Source organism: Diospyros lotus, chromosome 8 (assembly GCF_014633365.1).
Source record: "Diospyros lotus cultivar Yz01 chromosome 8, ASM1463336v1, whole genome shotgun sequence".
In the NCBI taxonomy this organism is placed as follows: domain Eukaryota; kingdom Viridiplantae; phylum Streptophyta; class Magnoliopsida; order Ericales; family Ebenaceae; genus Diospyros; species Diospyros lotus.
In genome coordinates, this window is record NC_068345.1 from 30,200,307 (window position 1) to 30,225,843 (window position 25,537).

The following is a 25,537-nucleotide window of genomic DNA, read 5'->3' on the forward strand; positions in this document are numbered from 1 at the left end:
TACATAAGTTATTAACGATATGTATCATGGAGTAGAGAATGTCAGAACCTATGGAGGAGATTCTGAGGCTTTTTCAATCACAAAGAATTACATCAAGGATCTACTTTAAGTCCTCACCTATTTGCCCCAGTAATGGATGAACTCCTTAAATGTGTCCAAGCAAAGGTGTCATGATGTATGCTATTTGTAAATGACATGTTGGCAGATGAGACAAAAGAAGACATGAATACTAAACTTGAGATATGGAGGAATACATCAAAATCTAAAGGTTTTAAATTAAGTAGAGTGAAAACAAAATATATGGGATGCATGTTTGGTAAAAATATAAGAGCAGATGATATTATGATAAAATTGGAAGATAAGTCATACCAAAAAAAAAAATGGATTAATTTAGATATGTTGAAAAATCATCCAAAAAGATGGGGAGATTAATGAAAGTGTTACCCATAAATTAAGGTAGGATGGTTAAAATGGAAAAATGCATCTAGTGGTTTATGTGATGGTAAGATTCCATCAAAGCTAAAAGTAAAATTGTATAAGACAATTATAAGACCAACTTTATGTCATGTTATTAGGTTGTTAGGCCTTGTAAATAAGACTGTGTTTGGCATAGCTGGAGGAATGTTCCAACATGCCAAGTGGGCAAGTTGTATTAACCAAGCAGGCAAGTTGGGTAACTGTTTTGGCACCCAAACCAGGCTATTGATCAGTATAAAAAAGCACTGACCAAAGCCAATACCCACACGATAATTGAATTGAAGAATTTTGTTTCCCTCCTCAATTCTCTCTCATTCTCTCTCTCTTTTCTCTCAAATCTTCTCCCTCAATTCCTAATTCTTTCACCTTAACCCCTCTCAACAATTGAGAACCCACCTTGTCATATGGGGGATCTGACACTTTATTGCATGGCAAACATTGTTGGATAGTGGAGGACCAACATGTGCAAAATATGAGTGTGACTAAAATGAGGATGCTAAAATGGATGTGTGGCCCCCTACAAGAAAAGATAAAATAAGAACTGGGGTTATTTATAAGGTTACAGTGGCTCCTATTGAAGATAAGATACAAGAGACACGATTAATATGGTTTGGTTAAGTGAGTCGAAGACTAATAAAAGCTCATGTGAGAAAAGCGGATGGAATAGAACAAGCAGTTAGCAAAAGAGGTAGAAGAAGACCAAAAAAAACTTGGTGAGAGACAATTGAATGAAAAGCTAGAATTCATGTAGCTAACCCCAAAGTAGGATAAAAGCTTGATATGTTGTTTGACATTGCAGATTTTGCATTCAAATTTATTGTGGTCATTTTTGTACTCAACTACATTGGTTTTAGAGCATCAGGAAACGTGTTAATTTCTCAACATGGAAACAGCACAAGTCAGGTGAAAAGTTGATGTATCATGATGAGAAGATCAAAGAACCTCGAACAAGTGAATGAAACTTTTGCAACATAAGAAACAAACAAGTCGAAAAACCCATCTAGTTTCAATTCATTTCACATTCACCTTCCTCTATAAATTCCATGAGCCATATTCAGTGATGAGTTTTTGGAGATTGAGCATAAAGGAAAGGGGTGATCTTGTGAAAGCTCCTCAAAGCCAATTCAACATAGGAATTCTCTAGAGATAGCAGATGGGAAAGGAGATATGCATATATAGAAAGAGAAAGTAAAGAGTCTTGCAGAAAATATACAAAGAGGGAAAGTGAGGAAAGTAAAAGGCAGAAGATTAATAATAATTAGGGCTTCCTCAAAATGGCGTAGTTTACATAACATTGTTAAGGGTGTTAGCATCCAAATTAACAAAAGCAGCTAACAAGAATAACATCTTGAAACAAGCAGTAAATTCTTACTTGATTAATTAGACTAGAAACAAGAAAGGGATTAAATACAACAGTTATTCTTATCTATTCTCCTATAAAGTAGGAGATGAGATAAGATATGCTATCTCCTAAATTTTAGGATACCTTTATCTCCTAAATTATAAAAGCTAATCAAACTTTAAAATACAAGTTTACATCTAATCTACAAGACTTTAAAATCTTATCATTATCCCATCTTTTGAGTCTCTTCAAATTTTGAATTTCTCTTCTTCGTTCAACACTCCCCCTCAAGCTGAGGAATAGATGCTAGTCATCCCCAGCTTGCCAATTAGAAATTCAAATCCGGGTCTTGCCATGGTCTTTGTGAATACATCCGCAATTTGATCATTGGTAGGAATATAAGACAACATTATTCCCCCTTCTTCAATTTCTCATTTTATAAAGCTTTTGTCTATCCTAGCATGTTTCATGCGATCATGTTGGATAGGATTCATTACTATGCTTATTGCCAACCTACTATCACTGTATACCCTTGTAGGTTGAACCAAGGGTATCTTCAGATCTCCCAATAGCTTTTCTAACCAAATAACTTCACATATTCCTTGAGCTATAGCTCGAAATTCTGCCTCAGCACTACTACAAGCCACCACTGATTGCTTTTTACTTCTCCATGTCACAACATTTCCCCATACCTTGGTGCAATACCCAGTTGTTGACCTGTTGTCCTCAATTGAGCATGCCCAATCTGCATCCACAAATCCTTCAATTTCCCTTTTCTTGGTTTTCTGAAACATCATTCCTTTTCCAAGGGTTCCTTTAAGATATCTTAGTACATGAAAGACGGCATCCATGTGTCTTTGTGTGGGTGAATGCATGTATTGACTTATTTTACTTACTGCATAGGCTATGTCATGCCTAATAAGAGACAAATAAATCAATCTTCCTACCAAACGTTGATACCTTTCCTTATCTACAGGGATATCATCATCTTCTTCTCTTGATTTCTAGCCTTTGTCTAGTGGAGTTCCAGTAGGTCTACAAGCCATCATCCCAGTGTCCTTTAGAAAATCAATGGTGTACTTCCTTTGTGAGATAAATAACCCTTCTCGGCTTCTAGCAACCTCCATGCCTAAGAAGTATTTCATAGGCCCGAGATCCTTGACTTCAAATTTGGCCTTCAACTACCCCTTTAAGGTTTCAATCCCTTGTATGTCATCTCTTGTTATAATAATATCATCAACATAAACAATTAGAATAGATATCTTTCCATTTTCTGTGGTTTTCACAAACAAAATATGATCGGCGTGTCCTTGTTGATAACCAAACTGAATTAAGGTCGTGTTGAACTTTTTGAACCAATCCCTAGGTGATTGTTTCAAACCATATAATGACTTCCTCAATTTGCAAACATTTCCTATACCAGCCTCATCTTCAAAACCTGGTGGGATTTTCATATATATTTCCTCATCCAAGTCCCCATTTAGAAATGCAATTTTAATATCAAATTGAAATAGTGGTCAATCTAAATTTACAGCAATAGAAAGAATTACCCAGATAGAATTTAATTTTGCCACAGGAGCAAAGGTCTCCTCATAGTCTATTCCATAGGTTTGAGTAAAACCTTGGGCTACCAACCGAGCTTTATATCTTTCAACACTGCCATCAGATTTGTGCTTCACAGTAAATACCCATTTGCATCCAACTATTTTCTTGTCTAAGGGTTTTTTCACTATATTCCATGTACCATTCCCAACTAGTGCCTTCATTTCCTCCATAACTGCTGCTTTCCATTTAGGATCTTGCATAGCTCCCTGGATGTCTTTTGGAACTATTATGCTGTCAACTTTAGCAATAAAACCTCTGAACTTAGGAGATAACTTAGAATAAGTCAAATGATTTTTGATAGGATATTTTGCACAAGACCTTACCCCCTTTCGTAGGGCTATTGGCATTGCCCAATCTAACCCATCCTTAGGTATAGCATCACTGTCAGTGCCATGTTTTATGCTGTTTCTTGACATATCTCCTTCAAAGCTGCAGTCATCCTCTGATGGACAAGCTTTTGGTAGAGATGATTGGCACTGCTACAGCCCTGTTTGGTTCCTTGGTCGTTGGGAATAGACAAATTGAGGCTGAGAAACAATGGTCTAAGGCTGAGATGAATAGGACTGATCAGAACAATGGTTAGAAGCTGCTGGTTTTGAATCAGGGGCTGTTTCAGGAACTTTTGGGATTGTTTCAAGAGTTGCTGGGCTGGTTTCAGGAGCTGCTGGGCTTGTTTCAGGAGCTACTGGGGCTGCTGTTGTTATAGGGATTGATTCCACTGTCAGTGTATTGTCATAAGTTGGAGTTTCTCCCCCCTTGAGAATACACTGGCAGTGAAAAAGGAAGGGCAGAGATAGGATCAGCAGGTATATCCATGGAGGAGGTGGACTGATAGAAGGGAAGATCTTCATAGAATGTAACATCGGTGGAGATGTAATACTTGCCGTTCATAGGGCAGTAACACTTGTAGCCCTTTTGGGTAGGGGAATAACCAATGAATAGACATTTTAGGGCCTTGGGATCAAGCTTAGTGTGAGAAATACTGTTGTTGTGAACATAGACAACACAACCAAACACTTTAGGCTCAAGAGATTGTAAGAATGGGGCATGAGGATATATAGCACAAAGAGCTTCAAGGGGTGTTTGGAAGTTTAATGTCTTTGAGGGAAGACGATTTATGAGATAGGCAGCTGTAAGAACTGCCTCCCCCCAATAAGAATTAGGGACATGAGTGGTGAACATCATGGCTCTAGCAACTTCTAAGAGATGCTTATTTTTTCTTTCGGCCACACCATTTTGTTGTGGTGTGTAGGGACAAGAACTTTGGTGCATAATCCCATTGTCAAGTAGGTAATTGGTTATGTCATGTGAAAAATATTCCCTCCCATTATCAGTTCTAAGAATATAAATAGAAGTTTGAAACATATTCAAGACAAACTTATGGAATCATTTGAAAATACTGCTAGCTTCGGATTTCTCTTTCATAAAATATACCCAATAAGCCCTAGAGTGGTTATCTATGAAGGTAATAAACCACCTAGAGCCTGAAATATTTGAGAGTTTGGAAGGGCCCCAAATGTCACTATGAACCAAATGAAATAGTGATGAGGGTTTATAGGGTTGGATGGAATGATGAGCTCGAGGCTGTTTTGCAAGAGTACATTGTTCACATGAAAGAGTGTGATCTTTATTAATGAAGAATTGAGAGTACAAAAATTTAAGATAAGGGAAACTAGGATGTCCTAAACGTTTATGCCATAATATAACTTTGGCATTTGAATTAAGATTTAGAACAACTTTATTCAAATGGAATGGATTTGAGGGACTTCCTTTCAACCAATAGGGACCATCCTTAGCTTCAGCACTACCAATCATCATCCCCGAGGCTTGATCCTGAAATAAACAGAAGGATGGGAAGAAAATCACTCTGCAATTTATGTCATTTGTAATTCTATTCACTGATAACAGATTGTAGCTTAATCCAGGCACATATAGGACTACATTAAGTTTTAGGTTAGAAATACAAACTTTGCCAAATCCCAAGGCAGGAGAAATAGTACCATCAACCATAGAGATCTCAATCAGTGTTGGACATGGCCTATATTCAGTCATACAGTCCATAGAATTAGACATATGATCAGATGCCCCAGTGTTTATTATCCATACATCCTTAGGAAGCCGTTTTGACACCAAAGAGTAGTGAGGATTACCTTCCAGAGCAACTGATGCTGTAGATTGATGATTAGAAGGGCTAGCCAAGCTGCTACCCTGATTTAACAGTCAGTACAAGGTCTGGATTTGTTCATCTGTTAGATTCAAATCTGTTTTTTGTCCTTTTTCCACTGGTTTTGGTCCATTCTCACTGGGTGTAGCAGCTACATAAGCTGATCTAGTACCTTCTCTCTTATTCTTTGGCTTCCAGTTGGCGAGTTTGCCATGGATCTTCCAACACGCGTATGATATGGTTTCTTGCAATAATCACACCATTGCTTCTCCCTCCCTGCATCTTTTTGGACCAACTCTCCTTGCTAGGCCATCAGCCGATTGAAGCATCACCTTGCATCGGCTTTCTTCTCGTCTAACTTCTGCAAAAACTTCTCTTAAAGTAGGCAGAGGCTTAGTACCTAAAATCCTGCCACACACTTCATCTAAATCACTGTTAAGTCCATGGAGAAAATAAAAAATCCGATCTTTTTCAACCATCTTATTGTACTTAATACTATCAGCAGCATGCTCCCAAGCAATAGTATAGAATAGGTCCATCTCATGCCATAATTCTACCAAAGTATTGAAATAATCTGTAACATTCGAGTTACCTTGTTTGGTGTTTCTTAGGGCTGACCTGATTTCGAAACTTTGAGATGAATTCTCCAAATCCGAGTACATCTCTTGCACCGAATCCCAAATCTCTTTGACTGTTTTGTGGAAGAGATATGTCCTTCCAATCCTAAGCTCCATGTAATTTATCAACCATGCCATGATGGTTGAATTTTCTGCTTCCCAAGTGCTGTAAGAGGCATCTGTTGATGGAGGAGCAGAAATTGCACCAGTCAAATAGCTTGATTTTCCTTTTCCCTTGATCACTAGTAAAACGGATTGAAACCATTCCCTAAAATTACTCCCATTTAGTTTATGGTGAGTAATTTGTAGTGGATGGTTGTCGATTGGATGGCTGGCCAGATTAGGGAAAGATTGAGAAGGAGTAGAGGGTTGAATCATACTCGGGGAACTAGTGGCTAAAGTTTCAGTAAGGGTAGGGTTTTGATTTGCATCGGCCATGATCTTTGAGAAAGGTAACAGCCGGCAGAAAAAAAAAACATCTTAGGGATCTTGCCTAGGGCTCTGATACCATGAAATAAGCAGTAAATTCTTGCTTGATTAATTAAACTAGAAACAAGAAAGGGATTAAATACAATAGTTATTCTTATCTATTCTCCTATAAAGTAGGAGATGAGATAAGATATGCTATCTCCTAAATTTTAGGAAACCTTATCTCCTAAATTATAGAAGCTAATCAAACTTTAAAATACAAGTTTACATCTAATCTACAAGACTTTAAAATCTTATCATTATCCCATCTTTTGAGTCTCTTCAAATTTTGAATTTCTCTTCTTCGTTCAACACATCTATAAGATTGACCTGAACCATAAGGGGTTTGGTTGCAACTTGCCCTAAATGTTACTAACAGAAGGGGAGGTGAGTGGAATTCCATGTTAGTCTACCGACTTTCTCATATTAGTCATGAAGACAACATATCCATCAATGAATAATACTTCTGAAAAAATAATAACAAAAATGAAACTAATAGAAGATATCAATTGCAAGGCTGTTATGTTACTGTTTTGCCTAAAGTAATTGAATGCTGGATTTTAAGAAGAAATAAAGATGATTTGGCAGCAGTTAGTTAATAGGACATAAATGTAACTAATTGTTTTATTAAGGGTAGATTTGACCTTTTATGAGTTAGTTATTTCTCCCTTAAATAGTTCCGCCCCTCTAGTCTATAGAAGGGGGTGGAGGCCAGTCTCATCATCAAACATTCATATCTTTCATTCCTTGTGTTCAGATACAGTGAGAGGCGAGAGTAAGAGCTGTGCAATTCTAGTTCTTGTTGTCTTCATTAGAGTATTGTATTCGAGAGGCAAGATGGAGTGAAAGTGGGGTATTCTTGTACTGGTTTCATATTCATTTCTAGTGGATTGTTTGCTTCTTGGATTGCTGGATGTAGTGCCATGTAAATGGCATGAACTAGGGTATATCTTGTGTGCTGCAATCTGGTTCGATTTTCTCTACTTTTAATTCTGTTTTTATTTTCTACTTTCAGTATTCAATATTGTTTTGAATTCGGTGAGGTTCTTGAGTGATTCTTGAGAGATCATAGTCTCGGTTTTAACATGTTAAATATGTAGGAAGATTATTGAATGCTTTTAATCCATACCACAAAGAATACCATTCAAAAGCTTTTATTGCATACCACATAGAATATCACTAAAATTTTTCCAATCAAAACTTTGACATCAAAAATATTACCAAACAAGAAGATAAAATCAAAAGGCATAAGATAACTCACATGGACCAGTTGACAAGGAGTTTCCAAAGTGATGAATCTTTTGGTGTCAAATGGGCAGCAAGCATATAGAAATTTAAAGATTTCTTCTTATCCCCAATTGCATTATAAATGAGCCCAAGGGTGTGGTATGGATCAGGCAAATTAGGTGCAATCCTTACAACTTCTTTCAACACAGATATGGCCTACAAATCAAAATTAACTAAAAGAAATTAGCAAAACATTGAACAAATCCAATGGAGTGGGCGGAAAGGATGACAGATTAGAATCATTGTTTCAAGGCTAACAGCCAACTAGATCTATATGACAATGAAGCAAGCTTTTGACAGGATAATAGAGTTCCTGACATTATCCTCCAGCATAATATATCAATAATTTAGTTAAAAAATGCAACATTAGTGATTAGTAATCTACATTAGTATAAGCTACCTGTAAAATTGGTGCATGTAAGTCAGGGATAAGAAAGTATAGTTTGCAAAGTTGTCTAGGAAAGCCCTCCCTTCCTCCCCCTCACGTAATACTGAGTTTATAGATAGAAGAGGCAAGAAACCAACTTTTCAAATGCTCCAAGGAGGAGTTTGAATAGGAAACGAAGCACTGACCCTGCTTTAATAGATTAAATTGGTTTCTGTCATGAATGGATTTAAAAGACACATTTAGAGCCAATGCCAATAGATTAATCTAAGAATTGTTTGACATTGCTGCGACTAGGACAATGCTGCCAATAAGCTATGAAAAAAAAGGATGCAGTTGTCTCCTAATTTTTGAATTAGAACCATGACAACACATCCACAAAAGGAACAAAAAGGGATTGAAATGAGGATAGCTAAAATCAAAGAAACCAAAAAGATGGAGAGTTACTGGAAAACTAAACAATTCAAAGGTGGAACAACAATGCTTCCCAACCTGGATTTGTTGAAAAAGGTGTAATTGAGGAAGTTTTATGTTCTAAACATTTGATTGAATGGTGGACATTGAGGGCCAGTGCTAGTTCATGTCAAACATACTTGTGCTTTAGTGTTTTTCTGGGAGTTCCAAGTACTAATTTCCACACTCTTCCAGGAAAGGCAGGCACAGGAAAAATGCACCAAAATTTGAGAAGAAGGGTATTAGCAATGAGAGGATTATCACTGTCAAAACTAAAGGGATAGTTGCCCATGCTTCCCAAGTGTAAAACAAGGATATGACAGCTATTATATCCCTATATTCCCTGCATCTTCTTGTATTCCCTTCTTGTGTTTCTCACAACATAAACATTGCATTATTAAAGGTTCACTAGAAGGAATTAACAGTTAACACAGTACCTCTTCGTACTGGCCGTGTGCATAATGAAGAGTAGCGCTACCAAGCTTTCGTGTGACTTCTGGACTAAGTTTCTTCTTTGATCCCTTGTGTCTTCCTCTTTTCTTAGCCTGCACAGGAAAGAACAGCAGGTGGCATGAAAATCTAGATAAGAATTCAACTTATAAAATACATTGTATTTACATTTAACAAACAATGACCTTCACAGAAAAAATAAATAAATAAATCAGCAGGAAACATGCAAACACGCCAACAGTGAGTATGATATGAATGCTAGAGTAGAAACACTTGTAATAAAAAGAAGAATTCCAGAGGTGACAGCTAGCTATTGCAGAGAACGCTAGCTGATCTAGCAGTTACTTTAAATATTTGCAAGATGTACTATTAGTTGTACCGGTAGTTGGTTGTTGACTGTAAGTTGGTTTGTTGAAAACAATCTGTTGGTTAGTTTATTGGAGAATATTTTTGATAGTTGCAGAATTAGTTGAAGAGTTCCCTCCAGAAAAGCTCTTCCCTCCAATATTCTAGAACAAAGGGTTGTTATATTCATTTTATGGAATATAGAAATCAAATTTCAAGTTTTCTCTCCATCTCTTCCTTCTCAAGAATTTTTATTTCCCCTATTTCTTCTTAGGGTTTGATTGCTGGCCAGTGCCCAACAGTGAGCCCATTTTATTGAATCCTAATCTTGAAATTTCTATCATTTGGTGCTTCACTGAGAGAACATTCATCCACCAACTGAACACCTACTACTGCTTGATCGAATGGCTGAAGAAACTAGAAGCAAAGATTCAGAAAACGAATAGCAGATGGGAACCCTAGAAGAGAAGATGCTAATGCAGATGAATGAGGGCTAAGTTGAAGGCTGAGTCGAAAACTAAGTTGCAAGAGCAGCAACTTCAACAAATCCAAGAATGAATTGCAGCTCTTATAGTTTCTTTTTCACCAAACAAGATGAGTGCTGCAACAGCTTCTGAACTCAATGGAAAAACTCCCTCTTCGCCTCAGCCTAATACCTTGCCAAACACCTTTTTTTTTTTTTTTTTTTTTTTGCCCCATTACTTTGTCAAGTTCTCCTAACCAATTTTCTTCCATTCCAAACCAAAGAACCCCCTGTAATGCCCCCAGATTTTGCTTCATCCTAGCCAATCAATTGTCTCAAAAATATCAAGCTCAATTTTTCTCAATTTGCAAGAGAGGATCCTACTGAAGCCACTCAAAGTGCAGCAGTACTTTGAATTCCTGAACCCTCAAACCCTAGTTTCTTTTCATCTTGATGGCACTTCTTCCAACTGGTTTCAGTTGGACTAAAACCAATCACCACTAAAAACCTGAAAGGAATTTGAATAGGTTGTAAAGTTGAGGTTTGGCCCTTCTCCCTTGAAAGACTACAAACATTTCCAAACACCTCCGTTTTGGCCACTCACAAAATAATCCCACTGTACCACATGTCCTAGATAAAACATTGGGGTGTTACAATACATGATTCCAATCAATATAACAAAAGTTCATGGCATAGTATGCTTCCATTTCCACAAATAACTCTTCATAAACCACACACACAACACAACGCTATCATTTCCATCCTACATCATTCCTTATACCTTTATGCCACAACCCCAAGGATAGATTAGTAATACGAATTGTATGTATTTCTCTTTTGGTTGTTCTCTTATGTTGTAGTTGTTATTACTTTCATTTGCAAAGCCTATAAATAGGCTAGTGTAGTTAGAGAATGTATGTTTTGAATGATAATTGAATTTCAAACTTTCCCTCTCATCAATTCTCTCTCAATTTCCGCCCTGATTTTTCTATTATCTCTCTTGATCACCTCTATTCCCTCTCAATTGTGTCTGTTCTCTTTTTGCTCTGATTCTCCTTGTCTTGTTGTTCTATTTTTCCCGATTTCTCTCAAATTCCATTCTAAACCCTAGGTTAATCCTAGGTACATGACAATTTATTTAACATGGTTGATAGGAAGGATCTAGTTTATAGACAAGTTTAAGAGATACAACACGCTTTGACATCATAATACCCAAGCTACACATGCCTCCATATGCATGACATACTTTCATTTCACAACATGCTTTCAGATTTAATACATATTTGTAAATCTGGTATTTTTGTAGTTTACAAATCACACCTGATTCCCAACCTTAATTATCAAATTGAAGCACTCTGGCCACAATAGCATGCAAAGAATCTATGTACTCCACTAATTGAATCATTTCTGTTTTCAAACTCGTTTTAGCTTAAATAGTGATAACTTCATCCAAAAGGTTATTTATTACTTCCAAATAGACTAGTAGGTTCAAATTTAAATATGATTGTCATTCCTTGCTTCTTTAGCAAGAGGCATAGTAAAGCATGTCCATCTACAAGGAGAAGGCATTTTCGTACCCATTGAACAATAGCCAATTTGCCACAGATGATGTAAATCTTCATCATTGTCAAACTTTCATTAAGTGGACACGATAGCATTTTTTCAAATTTGGAGTTATGGGGACAATCACAGTTTGTCTTTTAAATATAGAAGATTACTTATACGGTAATCATCTTGTCACGACCCAAGGGTTAATTAGAATGGTTGTGCTGTATTTCTTTTACTTTAATTGTTGCACCTATATTCCAGCTATCAATTCTGTTAGAATTAGAAAGGCTACATGTGAGGCCTTAGGAAAAGGACAAAATAGTTTGCTGTAACTGCTGGAGGGGGGGATGATCTGCTACATTCACACCCATGCCAAGCAACACTTATATGTATTCATCTCATTCCTTGGGAGAAGGCATGCAAAAATAGAATACAACGTTATCCTATTCTCACTCTCTCGTCTCACTCAATTCTCTTCTCCCTCTATTCATTCTATTCTTCCCTAATCTTCTTCTAATCTCTCCCTCATTCTTTCAAATTCCTCCTTAATTTCCTTTTGTTCTTGGCCATAGCTGAATCGGATTCTTCCGATTCCCAAACTGATCCTAGGTTAAGCCCTAGGATCATGACACATCTTAACTAGCTGCTAGTTGTCACCCATCTCTCTTATGGTAGGTTTCTTAGCTACTCCTCCCCTAGTAGGTTCTTTAAAGTGATAAGAAGAAATAGTCAACAATGATAATACCTTCCTTGACTTGCTTCTTAAACCATAATCCATAACTTTCACTACTTCCTCCATAGTAAATTCCTTAAAGTGATTTGAAGAAAAATTAGCAATCATAATACCTTCCTTGATTTTCTTCTTAGACCATAATTCATAGCTTCCATTATTTCCTCCATCCTTGCTGCAGAGATCTCCTCTTTCCTTGACTTCTTAAGTGGGCTTTCGCTACAAAAGAAACTTGATATAGTAAGAAACAGGTTGAAGTTTTCAAGCTGAGTACACTATAAAACTAATCAACAACTTTGAGCCTAATACTACAAAACTAATCAACAAGAAACAATAAGCCTAATACCACTACAAAAATAATCAACAAGATGCACTGACTATATTTAGATAGTGGGAAATGAAAACATGTCAGCATTATAGAACCAGTGGAGCAAAGAAAAATTCATGAAATATCAGGACCTCAAACCCAAGCAGTGGATAATAGGGAATTCTGCCAGCTTAGAAGCTAACCAATTAGAGAGAGGGTAGATTTATAGGGATTTCAGATTACATTAACTTGATCAGGTAAAAGAACATGTTGAAATTTCAAACATTATAATTCAACATTTACTTATTAAGAAAATAGAAACAAGTTAGGTGGATCATCATAATCAAACACATATGTAACACGCTTACACTTGAAGCTCGATTGAACAACTTAGTCAGAACCAAGTCAAACCAACTATGTTGACAGCATTGAATGCATGTGGCACCAAAGGAAGCCCAAGATGAGGGTTATAAATTGCAAATAGATCATGCAATTTTGTTTGTAAATCCAATCCACATTGATAAGAGGCGCCAAAATTAGGATCATATATGCGTTTGAGATCAAGTTATGTTCAAAGAGCACCAACAAATTTTTGCACAAGGATTCCAACTCAAAGATCATGACCTCAACGATGATCTTAAATATATGAGTATATTATGCATATCCAAGGCATCAAAGTGATATGGGCATAAATTGGAGCATTAGTTGAGTTACCAGTGGCGATGATGATGTGTGGCAAGTGCTTTACGTTTTTTTTCAGCCAATGCTTCATACTCGTGCTCAAGGCGCTCAAATTGCTGATAGGGCTGGACTCCAAAAGCATCATCTTCGGCGAAAGTCAGAGGATCCATGTTCCCATCAAATCTGAAAGTATATGTATCATCTCGAATCCCATCTTCTTCATCAACGCAATCCTCCTCACATTCATCTTCCTCTTCCTCTTGCTGCTGTGCTTTGTCTTTTCGGGAAGTGCCATTTAGTTCCATTCTACCATCATCGCCAATTTCGTTGCTGCGGGGAGATGTTGGACTGGAGTCCAAATTGTTGTGTCCTTCACCATCCAAGTTGCTGCTCATTCTAGTTCCTCCGCCCACTATCATTGATGATAAAATATTTTGAGGACTACGCATTTGAATCCCCCCTACGGAGGGTTTTTTATTCTATTCTCTTTTTTTATGCCGATGAATCAAACCTGAACCTTCTTTAGCGACTGAAATAGAACGCAAACCTGAAACGTCGTTAACCAGTCTTCTTCCTCTTCTGCTTGCTTGGAACAAAAGGCAGAAAGAGGCGCCACGGCAATGGCGATAGTTCAAGCGGAGAGGTCTTGGGAGCAGCAAGGCCAGGAACCAGGATCAGGATTCTTCTCGATTTGGCGCTTTAATTTTGGTCATTGATTTGACAGTGTTCTTCTTGAGGTGGCAATTTGGTTTTTTGTAGTCCTACTTCAATCGGGCTTGGGCTTGGGCTTGGGCTTTCCTCAAATCTCAACTCCAGGTCCAACTGTCCGTCAAATTTTATTTCGGACCCTGTGGCGGTGCGGTAAATCTATTATCCATACATGCATTACTTATATATATATTAATTAATTCTTCATTTGTTATGTTTTACATCACAAACTCACCATTAATAAATGTATATATATGTTATTAAACTGATGTGAAAAGCCTGTAGCAGTACCTCGTGTTGTAACTGAAATTGCAGGAGGTCAGGCCAACCCGACCCGTTCACGTCTGGGTATAAAATGGCGGACCTTTTTACTCTGCCCGAACAAACATCGGATTCATTTGGTTTTATAAGCCACGTATAATCAAAAACTAAAATAACTTAATTATTTAATTTTAATGAATTTAAAATTTAATTTTATAAAAAAAAATACCCATTTTAAAACAACATCAAAATTGACAATCGAAACTACCTTAATCTTACCACCCACATGACCAAAAATTTAAATAATTCAACAATTAAATCTTACTAAAATAATTCAACAATTAAATTAAATCTCATTAAAACGAAGTAGAAGATTTAGAAAAAATAAATATATTAGAAGCAACTTGCTATGCCGTTATTATAAATGATAGAAAAGTACTACGTAAACCCATTTCACTTATAATTTGGCTATTTCATTTATAAAGATAAATATGAATATCGTTTTACGACCAGTAATATTTTAAATTATACATAACTTGTAAGATAAAATTTATATATTATTTTTTATATCGGCCTAAAGCACCAACCATCCTTATATTTTTAAAATTAATATTAACCTCTATTGTTTTTGAAAATCACCAATTAATTTGTTCCTGCAATTGCAAACAAATATTAATTTTTTTCATTGACCAAAACAGTTTAAATCTCTCTCTCTCTCTCTCACTTATGAAAGAAGTTGCAAAGTCATGTTTGCCTATCTTCTCTCATTTCTTTTTATGACACTCTAGTAGTGGCGAAAGCGAAATTTTACTAATTTACTCTATTTTCTTCTCACCATTGTCGTTAGGATCTTTAAGAAGACGAATAGGCGATTCAGGTTTAAAACCCCATTGCAAGAAAGTTTAAACCCTTTAATGATCCTTAGACTAGATCATTTGCAATTATTATTCGTTTCAATACAATATTCTTCGTTGTTTCATCAAAACCCAGATTGAAGATTAGAACAAGCCCAAATTTAATTTGTGTTATTCTCCTTTATTTATTACACAAAACCCAAATTGAACTTAAATTTGGGTCTTGTGTTGTTTATTCTTGGTGAATTCAATTGGAGTAAGGGAGAGAGAGAGTTGACATGAAAGAAAGAATAGAAGAGATGACCTTAGTTGGAGAAGCGCCATGGGAATAGACAGATAAAATTTGTTTTAGGTAGTTAATTTTCAATTTAGGGTTGAATCGAGCAGAGTTCACTAAGCTCGCCCTGGCAAATCTAAGCTCAAACTCGAGCTCGGTTAACATAGTCCGAGCTCGAGTTCAGCTCGGGCTCGACAAGCTTTTGGAGAGAGGTGAGGATGCAACGTTTGGCCATACCTTAAGAGTAAGAGAGTTGGCGGCGAGAGCTATGGACACTCCCGCAAGGCGGAGGCGGCAGCAATGGCAGCGGGTCTCTCTCTAACTGCTCCAAACCTTCAATAGGCTGCTGCAATTCCTTTACAATCTACTGTTTACAATTTTCATTTCTATTTATATGATGTAAGTTATAAACTAATTTCCATACACCTTTATTTATTTTATTTCAATTCTTATAGTTTTGATTATTTTTCACATATATCTTATTTATTTTATTTTTAAATATTTTTTATTTTATAATTCTTTTTAAATATAACAATAACCAAAACAATTATTATAACATCATAGGTATTCAAGAAAAAAACTAATTAAATAAAAAACATATATATAAATAATGAATTATAATATACAATTTAATTGACTTAATCATTTTGATTGATCAATCGATTTTTATGATCTATATATATAGTATTAAATATATATTTTTTAAAAATATATTTATTATAATAAAATTAATTAATAATAAATAGTTAGACTTAAAAAATAAAATATAATAAATATGTATTATTTAAAAATTAATCTGTAGTGTTGGTGCATTTTACAATATATAATATATAAAATAAAAAAATATTCTACATATTACTCAAAATATATATCATTTTCATATTTTTAAATAATTACTATATTTTCATGAAAATATTATTTATATATATTAATGTAATATTACATAATTTATAATAATTTAATTTAAAATTCATAATAGTTCATAATAGTTATACTAAAAATAATTATTATTAATTTTTAGTATAACCATTATGAACTATTATGAATTATTATTAATTTTTAGTATAACTATTATGAACTATTATTAATTTTAGATAAAATTATTATAAATTTTACAATGTTATGCCAATATATAAATTTTATTTGTAGATAAAATACTTAAAATATAAATTTAATGATATCTGTAATGATTAATTTTTTAAAATTTATTGTAACATTAGTCAAATAAACTAGGTATTACTCGAATGAGATATGGATTTATTCAAATATGTCTTTTCTATACTCGATTAATGATATAAGTATAAAAACTTGTCATTTTAATCCAGATTTATTACTCAATTAAATGTTATAGTTATTCAACTAATATACCACTTAGTTGATTAACTATTTGATTATTCGATTAATGTTATTTCATTATATATTTGAGTAAAACAAATATATAATCAATCAATCTCTTAAATATCTAGGTCTTACTGTAACACCCCGATTTTTCTGACCGAGCGTGTCACTATGCTGGGTCCCAAAATATACATAAATTCCTTTTTATCACGGTACATATCTTAAATCTCAAGCACCGAATTCCGATCAAACCCCCCCCAGCATATCATAAAAATTGCGAAAGCGATAATCGAAACCTGATATGGTACACAACTGAATTCACTTTTATTATATCATGAGAATCCGTACCATAGTACATCTTCAAATACTTCAATACATGGAGACTCATCATTAAGAGATAGCAACTAAATACCTCAATTATACATCGAGCCATACTTACATTTAACAAAACTAAACCTCAACGGAACATAGCTAAAACATGCTACATACGACAACAGATAACTTAATCTTCAGCTATCTTCTTTCCCTTAGAGTCGCTTGCTGAACCTGGAACGTTTGAATATTCCAGGGACATAGTCCAATTAGAAGATGAACCTTCTAGTGGGAGCTCCAAAAACAGTTTATATCAATGCATGAACAGATATAAAACATATGAGAAAAACGAGAACTACTCTGAAGTGCCTCGAGAACATGTCAGCCTCCTCCAACGAGAGCTTTCTCAAAGGCGCACGCACAGCGCCTCTCGGGAGGTCCCTAATCGTGTCACCTCGACCCGACCTCATAGAACTCATGCAAACACCACATCCATTATCCCTTAGACTCACGGTTTTCCCCACGAGAGCCTTCTCGATGGCGCACGCATAGCGCCTCTCGGGGGATATCCAACTTTTGCCCTCGAACAACAACAGATAGGTACAACAGTATGACCGCACGAATTTTATAAATGTAATAATTGAAAACCAATAACATATATTTTTCAAGAAATTACATTTCGTATATGCAACATGATTTCATGTAAGAGAACAATATGATTTTGCGTACAAAAACGTTACACAAAACACGTTTCATGCAATAGTCTCACATAAGAGAACCAAAATAGGATTTAGAGTATAGGAGTCTCACATAAGAGAACAAAAATAAGACACAAAGTACAGAAGTTTCACCTTGACTTAATTCGGGATTCCTCGAAATTTATGTAAATCCTCAAGTCTTCTGACCAAAGCTCCTCCTCACACGTTGCCCAAGTGCTTCTTTTTCTCTATGAACAAAAGCCTTCTATCCACTAAGCTCAAAGCACTCTCGTCTAGCACAAATTTATCACAACTTAGAATGAGGAAACCCTTGGCCATGGCACCCTATTTATAGGCTTGGAAACTTGGGCACCAAGTAAGTTATAATCATTTCAAATCTTTTGAAAATCTTCCAAGATATTCCAATCATTTCAAATCTTCTAAAATATTCTCTAATCATTCCAAATCTTCTTAGATTTTCTGCAATCATTCTTATCCAAATCAAATCAAATCTTATCCTTAAAGTCATCATGAGCCTTTATCTTATCTCTAAAGTCATCATGAGTCTTCATCTTATCTTTAACGTCATAATGAGGCTTCATCCTTATCTCTAAAATCATTTATAAGGCTTTTCTTGAATCTCCCAAATGCCCTTAGTAAAAAGGTTTCGAGAATTACACTTTGCCCCAAACTTTTCAAGTAATTGCACTTAGACCCTTTTCAACTTGGTCCCTAGGCCAATTTTTAATTGCATTTTAGTCCCTGAAGAAAGGACTAATTATGCTAATGCCCCTGATTTTTGGGTAAATTACATTTTTACCCGAACCTCAAAAATTACGATTTTACCCCTGGCTCAAAAATTAAACTTATCTTTAAAGACCTTTATAACTCTTTGAAATATCCTAAAACATTCTCTTTAAAATTCCGAAAAAATATCGTTTCGACCTCCCTCTATCAATTTCGGAAAACTGCACTTAGGCCCGAATCTTCGTTTTGACTACAAACCTTTTTGTTTTTTTCCAAAAAACTACTGAAGGGTTACTCTACATGCCAAATATGAATTTCCTCGGGGTTCCATTGACTTCCTAGATGCCCCGTACGATAATTCGGTATTTCAGCCTAAATCATAATTGCCTTTTTAGCTGTACTGGGAACCGTTCCCGATCCAATTTCTTTCGATGCCATAAATCATACCTCGAGATGCTTGACGATGTCACATCATTTTCCTTAAACATCTAGGCTCCAAGGCATTCCCTGCGGCTGATTCAGCAACTAATTACCCATTAAAGCCCATTTTTCGGTATTTTAAACTACTTTAAAATACGTGGCAACCTTACGAAAATATGGGGTATTACACTTACTTGATTAAAAAAAAAAAAACAGTTGAGTATAATACTTATTAGTTGTTACTCAACTAAACATTTTCTTATTCGATTAAAATAATAATTACTTTATTAAATTCATACATTAGTTGATTAATTTTTAAATCACAATATATCTTATTATCAATGCATTTTATTAATGATACTATTATAATAATGTAAAGTTTGATAATTTTAAGTTAAATAATATTATTATAAAATTATGAATAATTTTATTAATGTATTCATAAATAAGTATATTCACAAATTGTTCACGAGCCAATAATCAAGCATGCTCACGAGCCTATAATCGACCAGCTTATGACCTATCAAGCCAAGTTTTATTGAACTCAAAGTCGACTTGTTCACAAATTAAGTTTTAAAGTTAAGTTAAAACTTAATTCGCTTATCTTAATAAACAAATTCAAACGAACTTTTAATAAGTTGACTATCGAGTCACTCGCAAGCGGCTCAACTTATTTGCGACTCTAATTTTCATAATCAATTACGTGTAAAAGAGATCAAAGAAAAATGCAAAAGTAATTGATACAGTTTAGACATGGGTGATACGTAAAATCTACATTTCATTTTCATATAAAAAAATGTACTAAACAATGATCAGATTTGTTAACTAGTAATATTTAAAAATCATCGTATGTTTTTTTTTTAAATTAAATATATAAAAAAATAGTAATATTATTTATCTCCAATAAAAATGAAGAGGGATGGCGTAACAGCTTATATGAAAGTGTTTAATTGACATTAGATATCTATTTAAAGAATATAAAAAATAAAATATGTTGGGTGTCTTTTCATCTTTCCCACAAACACTTTCACATGAGCTATCATATCACCGACGTTTATCTCTCCAAGACATGAATAGCATTACTTCATAAAAATGTCTTTATATTGATTAAAATAGCTTCCCAGTAAATGCCTTCACGTTGCTGCATTCCTTTTCTTTCATCTCTCTCCCCACAGTCGGTCTAGGTTAGTCGCTCTGCAACACAGCCTATATAGGCAAACTACACCCAGTGAAGCCACACAAGTCCTAATCGCAAAGACGTACGCTATGATTTCTTTACGTTGGGTCCACTTATTGGGGTATTTTGATTCTGATTAGGAGGTTATGGCGATAATTAAGGCCACTTAGAGTTGTATAAAGATTTAAGAAGATATGAACGAAGGCTTGAGCCCTAGTCAAGAAATGTATGGGACCATACTAAAAATAGTTATCACTTCAACTACCCTCGTTATGTTCTTCTGTTGGGAAAATGACTGACTGACTGACTGACAAACAAACAAATACATGGATCTTCAAAGGTAGTACAACTCCAGAACAGATTCATCCGAAAGTAAGCAATTGCGAATGTAAACTGCAATCGAATTTAAAGGTAAAATAGTAAACATATGCAACTTCGATTCTGCTATTACAATAATAACCCAAATAGTAAATCATGCATCGCATTTAACCATGGAACGAGTTCCATGTGCTTCTATTCTATCTGAGCACTTCCCATCAACACCAATGTATACCTTTAAAAATTTATGAAGAAGCATGAAACCTTAACAGTTAAGAGGTCTTCCCTTAACCTCAAGGCCATCATCAATCATGCAAGTATGCAAAAACCATGGGTATGGTCATCATGTACAGAGGGGTCTCCCATATCCAGATCCAACAATCCAAACATTGCGATTGATTTCATAAGGAAATTTGTATATAAGATGTATTCTTATAAGGCACATATTTATTTATTTATTTTTTTATTTTGTTTTTGAATGGGTCTTGTTTTGAATAAGTCAATCTAATTATTGTGCAATTAGGATTGAGTAGATGTGGGATTTCTTATTTTATGGGCATAGTTATATGCTTTCCTTTTGTATGGAATTGATTGTAGTGTTTTTTGGTCTATATATATAGGCACAACTAATAAAGGCAGGATACCTCTAGGTTTATTTTTCGAATTAGTTCTTTTTGAACATTGGAGCTTTATGTTCCCTCAAATAAGTTGAAAATATGTAATTTTCTCTTCTTAACTCAAAATAAGTAAAGGAAAAAGACTACGCCCTTCACAGGTGTACTAAAGTGGTATTAGAGCCTGGCTATGGAGCAATGAGTGGAAAACTTGGAAAAGACAATGGAAACAATAGTTGGGCATGAAAAGCTCTTACGAAAGCTGACGAAGACACTCAAAAAGCTTAGCGATTGGGTAGAAAAAATTGCCAACCACACCCAAAGTGTTGTTGACCATCCCAGTGCATCAAATAACACACCACATGCTCGACGAAATGCCAAAGAAGAAAAGAGTATTAGTTCATTTGTTCCAAAAATCATAAAGATAAATTTCCCTTGTTATGACACAGGGATGACCTTGGGTCAAGGCTATCTAAGCAATTGCCTAAGGCTCTTTTCTAATCAAACCAATTTTAATTTTTTTTGTGGTAATTTTAGGAAGGCCCAATTTAATTATAATCCAAGCATTAAGCAACCTTAACAAGCCTAACCCACATATGAATAATTATAGAATACTTCTGACCATACTAGTTACAATTGCATTTGTAGAACGAAATTTCTCAAAGTTGAAGTTGATAAAATATTACCTTCGATCAACAATGTCAGAAAAACGGTTAAATGGATTGACGATGGTGTTTATTGAAAATCATATGTTGGAACAAATTGATTGTAATAGTTTGATTATTGATTTTTCATCTAAAAAAGCTATAAGAGTAAATTAAAATTAAATATTGTGAATTCCAAACTATTATTGTGGTAACTTTGAATTTTTTATATAGTAAAATAATTTTATTCGTATTCATTACATTTAATTTTATTTTTAAATTTAAAGAAAGACTTTATATAAAGTTTCACTTTAAGGCCCTTAAAATATCAAGGCTGGCCATGCTATGATGGGAAGACCGATCCTACCATTGTTTATTCAAGAAAAATTAGTTCTTTTAACTACATGAGATTCCTAAACCTGTTCGAGTTGCCTTGGCATCATTCCATCTACATGGAGATGCTCATATGTGGTATCAATTATTAAAGCAAGAATTGGGCACAATTACATGGGAAGACTTTGGAGATGGGCTAAACTCACGGTATAGGTCTAATCAATATATGGATTTCTTTGTTGAATTAACTCGTTTATAACCAATTAGTTTAGTACGAGATTACCAAGAGAAATTTGAGAAATTGTTCACCAAGGGAGGGTCCTTAGAACAAGCTAGACAAGTCAATTGCTTTGTAGGAAGTCTTCGTAAAACCATACGAACTGATGTTAGAGCCAATAAACCACAAACTTTATCATCAATTATTGTGTTAGTGAGGCTGTTTGAAGCCAGAGATATAAATTGTGGCGCCCCTGGTCCCACATCCAAGGTGCCATCGTAACCCATGATTACAACCACGATCATTGGACAAGTTTAAAGGTTGGCTATGCTCTAAAGATTAGAGTGCCCTAGGTGGGATCCAAATTTTACAGCCTTCGCTCGTCCAAAAACCCGGGTCCCATAAACAACATAGGTAGTGGAGGGCACTCGCGTTTTGGTCGAGCTATACGCTTTACAAGGCTTTGGGATAGAAGCTCAATTTTTTGCAATTAAATTATTTCTCCAACCAAATACTATAAGTTTAATATATTGTCTGTCTCACACAAATATATTACAAATTAGGAATATAAAATAGTCATAAATTAGCATTACAACAAAGACTCTGTCATAGCTGGTCAATCATGTTCATCGTTGAATCGTCCATTATCATTGCTTTCCCTTTTTAGGGCCTGAATCATATGTGGTTATTTATAAAGGATGAGTCTAGTGACTCAATAAAGACAATATGTAAACATAGCAAATTATAAATCATGACAAACATAGATAAATATGAAATGAATCATGCACGCAAGTCTGTCCACCTCACCTCTCTCGGATTCTTAGTAGCCCCTTATGATTTTCTATGGACTCTAACACGAGCTCTGTCTCATCTAAATAAAAATCCATAGCCTCATGCTTAGGCACTCCCCCATTATCAAATGCAAGTCATGATAAAAATAATTTGCACAGAAAACAAATTAAACCCTTACAAATTTTGTTAGCTAACGTTGAGATAGCCCATTGGGAAATATTTTTCTACAATGTTAAAATCATTGATACTATTTCTCAAGACTCCTCTAACAAAAATTAAATAGAAGGAAATATTACTAAAATCAATATCCATCAAACTTTAAATATTTTGCTCTTACCTCAAAGCTCTGGTTCTTTATTGAACTCATATGACTTTTTCCAATCTCTCATTACCTTCTTCCTACTTATACAAATACATTTCCAAAACTCCTAACTCTTAACATGTTCCTCAATTTATGAAAATCTTAGCTTGAACCTATTCTCCTAATTCAAGGAATTCAACCCATTTGTAACTAATATATTAATAAAGAAATAAAGTATAGCTTGCTGGCAGAGGCTTAATGTAATATCCTAATATTTTGAAAATAATAATAATTAATTTTTTTATATTTAAAATATTTTTTGACATCCATTAAAGATTATAATTGAGAAAACTAATGGGTTTAGAGTTAGTGAGCTAAGTTCAAAAAAATGAAAAGCTAAGTAAATGGGCTTAGAATTAGTAGGCTAAGAAAGTGAGCTTAAAATTAATGAACTAAATAAAAGAATAATCTATTTAAAAGAAGATTTAGTGAAAAATAATTAAGATGACAAAATAATTAAAGATAGTGGGTGAAATAATTGAGAAATTTGGGAGACAAAGTAGAGTGTGAACAAATAATTAAAGATTATGGGTAAGATTTAGTAAAAAATAATTAAAAAATATGACAAAATAAATAAAGATAATTGGTGAAATAATTGAGAAATGTGGGAGACAAAATAAGGTGTGAACAAATAATCAAAGATAATGGGTGAAATAATTGAGAAATGTGGGAGACAAAGTGGGGTGTGGATAAATAATTCAAGATTATGGGAGAGATTTAGTGAAAAATAATTAAAAAATGTGACAAAATAATTAAAGATAAGAGTTGAAATAATTGAGAAATGTGGGAGACAAAGTAGGGTGTAAACAAATAATCAATGATAATGAGTGAAATAATAGAGAAATGTGGGAGACAAACTAGGGTGTGGACAAATAATTAAAGATTATGGGAGAGATTTAGTGAAAAATAATTAAAAAATGTGACAAAATAATTAAAGATAGTGGGTCACTACAATTATGCTAAACTTAATTCAACCTTCTATAAATAGAGGAAACTTGAAAGGTTTGATTACTTAAATTAGAAAAAGAAAGTTTGTAAGAAAGAAGATTTGAGAGTGAGAAATAGATTTGAAAAAGAAAAAGAAAGAAAATAGGAAAAATAAAATATAGATAAAAATATCAAAAAAATTTTAAAAAATTCTATAAGTTCATTCTAGTAGTTCGTGTGAAAATTTATAACAGAAGACGTCGTTGGATATGCAAATCTAAACTTCGTCATAGTATAGAAGAATACCGAATCGCTTTGCGGGAAGGTGAGTTATCTTCGAAAATTTCTTTAAAAATTTCAGAAATATGATATTGATATTTTAAAATTGTTGATGAGGAAATTGGAAGAGAAATGCATGATTGGTATTTTTTATGGATTTTTGAGACAATAGATGCTTGAAAATCAAAGAGAAAATGAGAAATAAATAAAACATGGATTCTAAAAATTATGAGGAAATTTTTTGGGCTTACAAATATTGTTTTAGGAATTATTGTGAAGAGAAATTGAGAAAATTTTATGAGAAAGTATTTATTTTATAATCTTGAGGAAATAATAGGAGGAAATGGGAAAAATTAGAGAAAATTAGAAATATGATTTTTTAAGTAATTATGATGGCCAGGGTACATCAAGGTTCATAAATGAGTACGATTGGAAGTCCGACACGAATTTGAGGCAAAATTATGTTATGGGCAAAATTATTTTTTTGTAAGGTAAGTGATACTTCCCAACTGGATTTAGTTTTATGAAAATATTTGGTTTGTAAATGGTTATACCAAAAACTTGATTTTTAATAAATGATTTTATCATGTTGTCATGTCTTGATATGAATATGTTCATGTATATTGCATTTACATGTATTGATGATGAAATATCCATATGTACACGAATATATTGTTGATCATGCATTCGCATAAGGGTTTTAGAGTACGGACCGGGACCGCTGCTCTTCCAATGGTGCACCCATACACCTCGGCCTGGCAAGGAGGCTGTGAAAATGGGAAATAGCAATAAGGTACGGTTAGCTCAAACCGAAATGATATGGAAAATGACATTTTGCATCTATGCATGAAATATATTTATTGTTCCCTTATTTAGATGATTCATCATCTAACTTGAGCTTTGTTTCTAGAATATTCAAACGTTCCAGATGAAAATTG

The 25,537-nt window shown here is 34.4% G+C and overlaps 1 protein-coding gene across 2 annotated transcripts in view; it reads right to left on the minus strand.

The window, feature by feature from the left end:
* Positions 1-14,031, minus strand: part of LOC127807472 (uncharacterized) — a 101,705-nt gene extending 87,674 nt beyond the window's left edge. For both annotated transcript variants that reach the window (XR_008024691.1, XM_052345343.1), the window contains exons 1-5: positions 13,870-14,031; positions 13,356-13,734; positions 12,451-12,553; positions 9,236-9,343; positions 7,935-8,116 (exon numbers count right to left, since the gene is read on the minus strand). Coding sequence is in view for 1 of the 2 variants with exons in the window: in XM_052345343.1 (XP_052201303.1) it covers positions 7,935-8,116; positions 9,236-9,343; positions 12,451-12,553; positions 13,356-13,717 (755 nt within the window). In the remaining variant the exon portion in view is untranslated. The remainder of the gene's footprint in view (positions 1-7,934; positions 8,117-9,235; positions 9,344-12,450; positions 12,554-13,355; positions 13,735-13,869) is intronic.
* Positions 14,032-25,537: the final 11,506 nt, after the last annotated feature.